Raw genomic sequence first — 12,141 nt, 5'->3', positions numbered from 1 at the left:
CAGCCAGGAAATATTGTATGATACATAGCCTGATCTTGTTTATGTAAATATCGGATGTACCTTCCTAGAGTGAGAAAGAAAACGGAATAGGTCCAGCTGCTGAATTCTCAGTTACTGATAAAGTTGCTTTATCCAGATGATAATTACTTAAGGGGAGAATATTAACTATATAAAAGGATATGATTAGGGGAACTGAATCAGCATCATAGATATTTGAGTAATTCTGTTCCTTAGCATACTGTATTAGTCTTAGTGACAGATAATGAGGAAGTAAGGTAATAATCAGGAAGGAATAGGTCATCTGACCCTGTTTGCAGACAGACAGCTTTTAGGAAGTTCATAGAAGAGCAGGTAGGAAAGGACTGAAATCATCAGGTTTATATTCAGGGCATGGACAAGCGGCATTGTGCAAGAGATTTCATGTACATTCTCTGTTTTCCTCTGGTGTTTTTTTGTTGTTGTTGCAGTATGGTTAGTTACAGTCATAAGTGATACAGTATTTTACATAAAGACCAGATGATACTACAACTGTAATCATAGCAAATCACAAATTAGATCTTGAAAGGTATGGCCTCTCAATGCTGCTAGTTACGCAATTCCATTAGATCAGGCTTCTTGGATGAAAACGTTACCACAGGAATTTTATAATATCTAATTGCCTTGAGAAAGATATCAAGTGTGAGAAAGGAATGAAGACAGGCTTCAGAAGGTTGAACTCTTGATTGATAATCCATTGGATATTAGACATCTATTGATTTATCTTTGTGATACAGGTTGTAGATGAGTTTCATGATTTCAACAGATAGGAGAGGCTTTATTACACCTGTTACTCTCTGTTTTATGGTTTCTGTAAAGAAATGCTGTTCTCTCTTATATTAGTTTTTATATCATTTCAGTCAACCTTTCAAGTTACTATCAGAATCACATTTATGAAGTATTGCCAGGCAATACTGGCAGAAGTGACCACGTTACTGAGAACCAACCATGTTACAGTAGATCATGAATTCATTCTCTAGATGTTGTCAGTGTTTCGTTTTATTAGAGGATAGCTTTTCTTTAAGATGGTATTGGGTGGTCCCACGAAACATTATATCTGAATAGAACTTTTATATGCTATGAAAAATTATATCTAAGTGGAACTTTTATGTCCTATGAAAAATTATATCTGAATAGAGCTATTTAACTGTCAAGATTTCTTTGGCAAGAAATACTTTCATTCATAGGAGTGTCAAAGGTTGATTCAACATTCCTTTTCTCAAGTCTTCAACCAAAGAATTCAGTTAGCTTTTTATTATTTGCCCCAAAGGCTGGTTCTTATAGAAATTAATTTTAAATCAGACCAGAACCAAAGAATTTTTAACCCACCTATCATAGTTCCTCAAGGAATTACCAACTATATGCCTTGCATGACATGATGTTAGTTACTATAGGTTTATGCATTGTACTTTCATCCCCAGCTGCATTGCTATCTGTCTTTTACTTTTTGTACGTTCCTTTGGTCTCAACATATTTAGCTGTCCTTATTCTTGAAAATTCACCAAGCAGTAGTTTCCACATCTCATCTAAGAACAAAACTATACCCCAGTGCTTGGCCTTTTAATAGATGCATTAATTAGTTCAATCAATTGAGAGATCAGTATCAGTACCATTTGAGGTAGTGGTCTCTTTAATATACTGTAATCTGTATAATGATATCCTAATATAAAGTAAAAATACTATTTTAATACTTACCTGGGACTCACATGGCTGATATCCTGAAACGAGAGCGTCTTAACCCTATAAAGAAATAAAAAGAACAGCCATATTTAACACATATGGCAAATTTTGAGGTGTTTCAATAGTATTACTAAAGTCTTCATGATCTCAAGTCCAAATTATTAAAGCCACAATTATAAGCGAAAGGTGGGTGGAGGATCATGTTATTAATTTTTGTACAATATTTATTTCAATGTTATGTAATGCGTAGCATCTCCATTGAAACAATATAAGCTAAAGTCTGAAAATCTAGATATTCATAAAATACATTTTTCAAATAACAAAGCAAAGATTGATATACGGCACAATTGAGTTCTTAAAAGAACTTTATCTAATTATAAGTTTTTGATATAAATAATTGTGTTGACCACCCCTTTAATATCAAGAGACTTCACTTTCAAAATAAGTTCTTACTGAAGGGCCGTTTTCCTGGTTCTATCACACGGAAACCATGTGCCCTACATGATCTACAAGATCTGTTTGGTGTACAGTATATATTTTCAGGCAGTTAGAATATCACAGTGTATTCGGTGTTAATTGCCAAATCCACATTATTGAAACACATGAAAGACAAGGTGGTCGTCAGTTTCATTTTGAAAGCTCTATCAAAGTATGCATGAGCATTAATGATTAGACTCCAAGAAAAATTAAAAGCATTTATTAGTAAACTGCTTTTTTCAAATACCTGTACATTTACAGCACTCTTAAACAACACAAATATCTAAGTTTACCCATCAGATCTTTTACATATCGGATATAATGGGATGAGTAAGCCTCTTAACCCTGAAATTGTTCTTAGGTAAAAGAGCACCGAACCACGTCATCGAAGGAAAACTATAGACTATCTGACATAACTTTTAATTCGCCCAGTCTCTTAGCTGAGACAAGAGCTAAAATAAAAGTGTAGTTTGACTCAGTCTGGGAAACCAATCTTAGCATTATATTCATAATTTGAGCATTTCAAGACGTTTATTACCATGATTAGCTTCCAACGGATAGTTTTAGATTGCGGAAGTCCACAAAACAAAGAACCTTATGACTTCCATAATGTCAAAACAGGTGAATAGGTATGGATTAATGTCTAAGAACAGTATCGTGCAAAGCTCCATAGCCTTTAAATGTAATAAGGATTCCTATCAAGCCTCAATGAGCACTGGAATTCCATAGTAATTATCCAAAGATGGGCTAGCAGCTATCTTCCATGACTTGCACCAATTAGGATAAGTATCCAACCAGTGTTGGTACAAAATGTTGGTATGCTGTTTTTTAGCCACTATAATGGATAATCTGTAAAACTATTTTCATTGGAGGATATGGTGGACAGTCTTTAAATGATTAGTTGAAACACATTGGGGTTTGGATGAATATGACGACATTGCGGGTGTGTGAGATGATCCATCTTGCATGGTAATGAGGACAGTCTGACAGAAATGGCTACAGATTTGTGAACTGTTTCGTTTAAGGCCTATAATGGGCTACCAGGATAATCTGAGTATTGGTTATCATCATCATCATTTACGCCTATTAACACAAAGGACCTCGGTCAGATTACACCAGTCATCTCTATCTTGAGCTTTTAAATCAATGCTCCTGCTTCACGCTTCATAGTCCTCAGCCATGTAGGCGTGGATCTTCCAACTCTTCTAGTGCCTTGTGAAGCCCAGTTGAACGTTTGGTGAACTAATCTCTCTTGGGGAGTATGTTGAGCATGCCCAAACCATCTCCATCTACCCTTCACCATGATCTCATCCTCATATGGCACTTTAGTACTGTAATCTCTCTTATAGTTTCATTTCTAATCCAGTCCTGCCATTTAACACCCAATATTCTTCTGAGGAATTGTTTGCAGATTAATTGTTCTCAAATCTGCAAAATCTGTTGGATATTGTTTCGTTGTCATACCACAACTCATGTCCACACAGTAATACTGATCTCACTTAACTGTTTTTCACTTGCTGTAACATAGCAAATGTAGGATTCAGTAACAGAGCAAAGAAACTCATTTTCAAATTGAGAGAAAGATATGGGAACAAATGTTTACAGTTTCCTCATGCATTCCATAGTTATGGGTGAACCTGAGGATTCAGAGACCATTCTGTTAGAGGGATCTGTAACTTGTAATTTCGATGGTTCAACCGTTGTATTTACGTAACAAAGCAAGGTACAGTAGTAGAATGATACACCTGACTTTTATCCAAAGGAGTACGGTAGTTCCTGTGATAACAGGAACAACCTTTCTAGCTTCGTTCCTCCTTGTATCCTAATGTACTGTATGCCAGGGCTATTATGTTTTCAGCCTGAATCAATGCTTTAAAAGCAGTTGGTAGCGTGAAATGAATGATAAGGGGTGATTCTTCCCAATACCATAGCTGTGAAAGATGAAAGCCTTCTAGACTTGCTTCCCACCCCGAGGTAGAGAAATAGCTGAACAGGGACATGTCTGTGAGTTTCGGAGCTGACACAACAGAGCTTCCTGTTTTTGACAAGGGGAATCTTAATCACATGCAGCAGAATTTACAAGGGTCTTATCTGCAGTCTAGTGTAGGGAACAAACTTTTCCAGCAATGTCATTGTTCTGAGAAATAGCATCTAACTCTTTCAATCAACTTTTACTTTTAAATTGCAACTATGGGAATTTTCTCCAGTTGCACCTTGGTGCTGAATGGCCAGCTCAACACCAGGACCATTCATATGGCTCAAATTCTTTTGTTCCCCCCCCCCATCGAAGTTGGAAGGGGGTTATGTTTAACCCCGTTTGTGCGTGTTTGTTTGTGAACAGCTTCCTGGCCACAATTTTAATCATAGAATGATAAAACTTGCAGCTATTAACTGTTATGTAAAAAGCCAGAAATTAAATTTTGGAAGGTCAAGGTCACGGTCAAGCATAATGTCCAATTCATGTAATCAGCCATAAGTTTGGACATCATTGTCAAAAAGACTTCAAACTTGGTTCATATTTGAGTTTGTGAAAATCCACGCCAATTAATACATGTTAAGGTTAAAGGTCAAGGTCGGGAAATAAGCTGCCCTCTACTAAGTGCCCCTCTAGTTGTATGTAATTTTAAAATGAAGTGTTGAAGGTGGAGAAGTATTCACAAGTCTGAAAGGGCTAAGCTTTTCTCTGATGGAAAAGTTGGGAGATCAACTTATGCTACCTTCATCACCAAATAGAGAATAGATAGACTCATAGCCAACAGAATTCTTAGGTTCTTTAGTCATCACAGTAAGAAAATTTAATTTTTCATTAGCGTCTTGAGAAAAAAAGCAAGAATCACTTGACCTTATTTTTCTCTTTACAGTATTTGAGAGTTTTTATCAAGATGTTTTACCATGTAATTTAATTTGCTTACTTGCTTAGCTTTCACATAATGAGTATAGAGTAACTCTTTTACTTAGAGCAAGAAGTTATCCAAGGTGTGTTACCAAGATGAGAAGTTTGTTGGGTTCAATATACCATAATTAATTTTGCCATTCGGTTTGTATGCCTCAACCCCGCCTCCTCTCCATTGCTTTCAGTCGGCTGATTTTGCTGATAGCAGTGAGCTAGCCTACATAAGGTATCATGAATTCCTAGAGCAATGTTAAGAAAAGTTTATTCAAACCCTTTGTTATTGGAAACAGAAGTTATCATCTTTGAAAGCTCTGATCGAGTGGACTTACTGTAATTTATTCATAGCTACTAACTTGTGTCCTGTAGAATATATATCAAAGGCAACCATTTTGTTAAAGTTGTGATTTATATTTAATAATTTATCTCAAGTAATTATTGGGCATCATGTATATTTGCCTTTTGCTCTGCTATTTAATAATTATGGCTTTATTGGATGGGTGATTGGCGATATTTATTTTGAGATGATCGATAATGCTTTATTCTGCCAAAATGTAGGTAATGCATTATACACAAACTGTTGCTTGAGATTTTGCTATTTTTGGGTTTAGGGACTATGTTCATAATTTTAAAATGGTGGTGGTTTAATATTTTGAGTGAAGCAACCATAGAAGAAATACTTAATATCTCCCCCATAGAATCCTTCTCATTTATCTTGGCCTGTATGGAGGCCTGCCCAGTATATTTGTTTTCTTCCCTAACATTTTTCATCATGATATATGAATTTCAGTGTTGTGCATCCCATTTTATAATTTGGCGTGAGTGCTTCACTTAGTGAATTTTACTGGATACGTCCTTTATTTTCACACTTAAAGCTTGCTCCTCAGCATGAGAGAGACACTAACACAATTGTGTGATGTTTTTCTGTGTTTATTTCTTATTTTATTTCTCACCAATGCAGTGGTTGTCATAGTTACTTAGATGGAGAACATGCAGTACATATATGTTTACCACCCTCATGGTCAGACTCATACACATCATCTCTCTTTGTTGTAGGATTTCCTTAGGTCTAGATACTCGACCTGTGTTTTTCGTGAGTTTTACCTTTCATACTCCTTGAGAAAGATGGATTAGACAGTACCGTGTAAGATGGGAAAAATAATCTTGTTTAATCTTTAAGTAGAGAAAAATGTTTTTACCCGTGCTCAAACAGTAAAATATGGACTGAATTTTTCCAGAGTTGCATCGATATGGGGACCCATTATTTTTTTTTTTCATAAATTCTAAAGCCTTGATTGCTTATAATGTATGTATAAAAGAAAAATTATTTTCAATGTCTTTACAGTTTTTCTATTTCACTATTATTGTAATTGAAGTATGAGTTCCTTATAATTTTCCCTTACTCTCTTGGAAAATGAAAGGTCTAGTGGAAACCAAGGAAACTGATCCCAAAACGAGGAATATCTCATTTCATTTGTTTATCTTCCCTATTGTTAGCCGTAGTCTCAGCTAATGTAAGTATTCAGACTTAAGTAACTTATGTAACCGCCTACACTCGGCATATCACTTGCGTAAGGAACATACGAGTCCTCTACAAGGAATACATTTCAAATGAGAAGTCACTTCCACTGATAGGAGTTTATTCGCTTTGAGTTTTCCACATAATGAAAGTTTCACAGATTTAGAAGTCTTACCTCTATTATTCCTAAAAAGAAAGTAAACACTGTACCCTCTAAATGCAATGAAAAATGGATCCTACACTTGCTCTCATCTTCATATTTCATGGCTTTCAAAATCTTTGTAAACGTACCGTCTGTTTTCACTAACAAAATTTTTTTTTATTTTTTTTAACCCTTTTCCATGCATATAGAATGTCAAAATTTGGCATTAATATCTCCATTTGTCCTCGAGAGCATTCCCAAAAGTATTTAATAAATTTTTTTACGGCTGTATGCATGCTGGTACGTTTCTAATTTGCTGTTTGTTTATGGCCTCTTATTTTAGGATATTGTGTCTTATACCTCCATTTTCATTCAGTAAACAATCGTACCTTTATGCTCTAGAGTCCATCCCCAATCAAAGCAGTATACTATGGTGTATCTTAATTTTACCGCTCTTAATAGCTCATTCTCATTTTGCATTTAATGAACTAAACCAAATTAATTTTACTTCTCTAAATAGCTCATTCTCATTGTGCATTTAATGAAACCAAATTAATTTTACTGTTCTAAATAGCTCATTCTCATTGTACATTTAATGAAACCAAATTAATTTTACTTCTCTAAATAGCTCATTCTCATTGTGCATTTAATGAGACCAAATTAATTTTATCTGTTCTAAATAGCTCATTCTCATTGTGCATTTAATGAAACCAAATTAATTTTATCTGTTCTAAATAGCTCATTCTCATTGTGCATTTAATGAAACCAAATTAATTTTACTGTTCTAAATAGCTCATTTTCATTGTGCATTTAATGAAACCAAATTAATTTTACTGTTCTAAATAGCTCATTCTCATTGTGCATTTAATGAAACCAAATTAATTTTACTGTTCTAAATAGCTCATTTTCATTGTGCATTTAATGAAACCAAATTAATTTTACTTCTCTAAATAGCTCATTCTCATTGTGCATTTAATGAAACCAAATTAATTTTACTTCTCTAAATAGCTCATTCTCATTGTGCATTTAATGAAACCAAATTAATTTTACTGTTCTAAATAGCTCATTTTCATTGTGCATTTAATGAAACCAAATTAATTTTACTTCTCTAAATAGCTCATTCTCATTGTGCATTTAATGAAACCAAATTAATTTTACTTCTCTAAATAGCTCATTCTCATTGTGCATTTAATGAAACCAAATTAATTTTACTTCTCTAAATAGCTCATTCTCATTGTGCATTTAATGAAACCAAATTAATTTTACTTCTCTAAATAGCTCATTCTCATTGTGCATTTAATGAAACCAAATTAATTTTACTGTTCTAAATAGCTCATTTTCATTGTGCATTTAATGAAACCAAATTAATTTTACTTCTCTAAATAGCTCATTCTCATTGTGCATTTAATGAAACCAAATTAATTTTACTTCTCTAAATAGCTCATTCTCATTGTGCATTTAATGAAACCAAATTAATTTTACTGTTCTAAATAGCTCATTTTCATTGTGCATTTAATGAAACCAAATTAATTTTACTTCTCTAAATAGCTCATTTTCATTGTGCATTTAATGAAACCAAATTAATTTTACTTCTCTAAATAGCTCATTCTCATTGTGCATTTAATGAAACCAAATTAATTTTACTTCTCTAAATAGCTCATTCTCATTGTGCATTTAATGAAACCAAATTAATTTTACTGTTCTAAATAGCTCATTTTCATTGTGCATTTAATGAAACCAAATTAATTTTACTTCTCTAAATAGCTCATTCTCATTGTGCATTTAATGAAACCAAATTAATTTTACTGTTCTAAATAGCTTATTCGCATTGTGCATTTAATGGACATGTGATTTGCCCAAAAATATGTGCAATTTCTTGAAAGTAGCAGAGTAGGAAGCCTTATTTCCAAGCTAGAAGGAACAAACCAGAAACCTTGAATTGTTATGTTATATGTACGAGTATTCCTTGCATTAGAATCTTAAGTAATACCTCGCTCCTGGTTTTTGCAATCCTTGGCTGGAACTCGATGAATCGCCCTGTCTAGGCAAAGATAAATTGCTGCATGGAATGTTTGTCCAGCTAATTTCTCTTCCTCTTGTTTTGTTGAATTTTTTTTTTATAGTTTATATAGGAAATATTTATTTCAATGTCACTTCTTAAGATATTTTATTTTTCCTTGTTTCCTTCCTCGCTGGGCTCTTTTTCCCTGTTGGGCCCCTGGGCTTATAGCATCCTGCTTTTTCAACTAGGGTTGTAGTTTAGCAAGTAATAATAATAATAATGATAATAGTTAACTTTGAATTTCTATACCTGATGCTGATTATTATTAGACTAAAAGTGATAGTGTATAGTAATGGAATGAACATAATTCTGGTACGTCATAGAGAGAGGTCTTATTACAACTGATTAAATGACTATATGCTATTAAACCTGCTAGTACACTCATTTATAAATCAAATTCAATAGTGCTGCTAAATCTTCACATGGAAAATAAATCAAGTCTGCCTTTTTTTCTTTAAATATTAGGCTACAAACTTATTCTTGTATATTGAAGTGAGTCAGTCAGTGGTTTTCTTAATATTCATTATATTTAAGTTATGTCATGAAAAAGGATTTTTAATTTTTATGTCTTTCATAGATAGGTATTGGAATACAAGCGTTACCTGTCTTGGTATTTCCAAGTATAGTGTACTGTAAATGTACGTTGATATTACTGTACAGAATTATTTTAAGAGTATGTTTTTAAGTAATTCTGCTCCAATATTCTTCATTTTGTGTTTTCAAACTCAATGATTAATCCATTAGCCAATTTCTTTGTTTTAATGTGCAATGATATTAAAACTAACCATCTTGTTTTCCAGTATATGGACCGAATAGCTGGGGATTCCAAAATGAACGTATGAGAATGAGATGTAGATGCTGTAAATACTTCAGACGAAGACGGTTGCCATACGATGTTCATATTCAAACCCCCCACACCCCCCCAAGATATAGCAAGAACTTGGAGTATTGAGTCATGTAGGAGAGAGTATCACAAAACCTTTTCTATACCTCTATCCCATGACTTTTTCTTGTTTTCTTACTTATCTGTAAAAGTACAAGATAAATTTTTTCTTTTTTGAAGTAATGAATAAACACTGAAGGTAGGGTCAGGGCGTTATACCATCATAGGGTATAATCCAATTCTGTATATTTTCGTGGCTGTCTATAAATGTTTAACATTATGGTACTGGTAGTCATAGTATGTGCTTATTCATTGTTTCATGTGTTATGGAGCCATATTCTCATTCATGTATGTCATATGTTAGTCTATGAATATTATACATAAATGACCAACAGTGTTTGTACCGGAAAATACTTTTTATACACGAATACTAAGAGATTAACTTCCAAACTTTGCCGTGTTTCAATTGCTGGTAATGCGTATGGTAATCAACATTGATCTTGTTAGTCGAGGCTATGCTTGTAAAGTTTCTTTGACCGGCCTTCCAGCAGCACATGTTATATGCACATTAGAAAGAAAAAAGGAAGAGGCTAACTTAGGAGCCTTGATATCATTTGCAGCTAATGTTTATAAATTGTGCAAAGTTTCAAAACGAAAGATTATGCAATATTTCTCTGAAAATTCACCTCTGGAACCAGTGATTTTGGAATTGCAAACTAATATAAAGTTGTTGATTGCTCTTGAAATTATATCAGTCAGAGGCAATTTTACAGGCTTGTATTGATGATAGTATTGAAATGAATGGACTATTGTAACTAAACTCAATGCAAGTTTTCTTTGCAATACAGTACATGAGTAAATCCAAAATAATTTTCTTTATATTATAGCCTATTTTGGAAACCTTTTTTTTATTTATTTATAAAATTTTTGGGGTTATAAGGTTAGTGTTGAGCCAACAAGACAATATTCCCCAAATATTTTTCCGAAGTCGAGAGGAACTGCCAGTTAACCTGTCCCTTATTTATGATGTGCGATACTGTTGCCTTTGCAGTCAGAGCTATATAGATTATTTCTCATTAGTTCTGGAGATTTTTATCTCTTGAGATAGTATGTAGATCAGATTTCTAACAGTGAATGTTGTGATGGAATTACATGATTTGTATCTGAATGTTAACTAAACATTTGTTTTTCTTGTTCCTGATTGCAATGTATAATGTAAAAGTTTATTTTTCTTTCAGGTATATTGACAAAGGCAAATATTAGCAGACCTACAATACAGGATTTAAGACACCCTTTTTATATATATAAAATTCTATTGTACATGCACATCACTCACAATCTAACTTGGCTGAGAGTTGTATTTGCACCATTATCACCTGTGAGTATATACACGCTCCTTCGGGAGCTTCCCGACATTATTGTGACCATGGAGACATGACACTTGCAATTTTCGTTTGGAGAATGTTAGGTTTTCATTTATGAAGTTTAATCACGGATTCTTTGTATCTTACATAGATTTGCTGTTTCATGTGGGATGATTTAAGAACAAATTCATCACAGCATACTTTGTTATATACTAAGGAGAAACTGATACAGATTGTTTTAATTTTTTCAATTCCCTGTGTAGTACTCTGAAAGAACAGGGAATACTTTGAGACTGATCATTTCAGGTGAATTTTCAATTTCCTATGTAGTACTCTGATGGCTTTTTCTTCTATATCAAAGCCTGTTCTGTATTTGGTGTTAATATAATTAAATAGATACCCATAAATATTACCTTATGGAATTCTTAGCCCATACTGCCAGTGATAAGGTCTGAATGTTAGGTTTACTGTCGGGAATTACTTGATGGCTTTTACTGTGTCCCTTCAACTCGGCTACACTTACATTCCCTGATTATTTACTGCATAGTGCTCATGTGGGATTTTCCCCAATTGTGTATTGACCTGTTTATTCCTCAGTGCTGGATTATAAATCCAATCCAATCATATGTTCCCTAGTTTGCAGTTTGATCTTCTGAACGGCCTTAGTACTTTTGATGCTGGATTATAAATCCAATCCAATCATATGTTCCCTAGTTTGCAGTTTGATCTTCTGAACGGCCTTAGTACTTTTGATGCTGCTCTTATTATCTCTTGTGTTGTGCAGAAATCCTTCGATTCTGGTCACGAATTTTGCGATTGTCTTTACTCTTCTTAAAAAGGTTAGGTCCTCTATCATATTACCACTTGTTTACTTTATAAATTGGTGATCCTTGTAACATTTTCCTTGAATTTTGTAAAACTTCTATATTAAATCATGGAGGTGATGTTTCCTTCTGGGACAACTTCATTCCTTTCTTTGCCATGCCAAAGGACTTCAAAGTTTCAGCCAAAATGGTCTATTGTCTTTTGTGTCCATGTAATGTAACATATACTCTATGTGATGGCATTTATTAGGAGAACACACACAC

The 12,141-nt window shown here is 33.7% G+C and overlaps 1 protein-coding gene across 2 annotated transcripts in view; it reads left to right on the top strand.

Annotated features, from left to right (window-relative positions):
* LOC137618256 (vesicle transport protein GOT1B-like) overlaps positions 1-11,465 on the top strand; it is a 34,957-nt gene extending 23,492 nt beyond the window's left edge. The window contains exon 6 of one of the 2 annotated variants that reach the window (XM_068348418.1): positions 9,607-11,465. Coding sequence is in view for 1 of the 2 variants with exons in the window: in XM_068348417.1 (XP_068204518.1) it covers positions 9,607-9,648 (42 nt within the window). In the remaining variant the exon portion in view is untranslated. The remainder of the gene's footprint in view (positions 1-9,606) is intronic. The other variant, XM_068348417.1, reaches the window with a different exon arrangement.
* The last annotated feature ends 676 nt before the right edge of the window (positions 11,466-12,141 follow it).

Source organism: Palaemon carinicauda, chromosome 24 (assembly GCF_036898095.1).
Source record: "Palaemon carinicauda isolate YSFRI2023 chromosome 24, ASM3689809v2, whole genome shotgun sequence".
Classification (NCBI taxonomy): domain Eukaryota; kingdom Metazoa; phylum Arthropoda; class Malacostraca; order Decapoda; family Palaemonidae; genus Palaemon; species Palaemon carinicauda.
The sequence above is the reverse complement of the archived record's forward strand: the minus strand, read 5'-3'. Positions and strand labels throughout refer to the sequence as shown.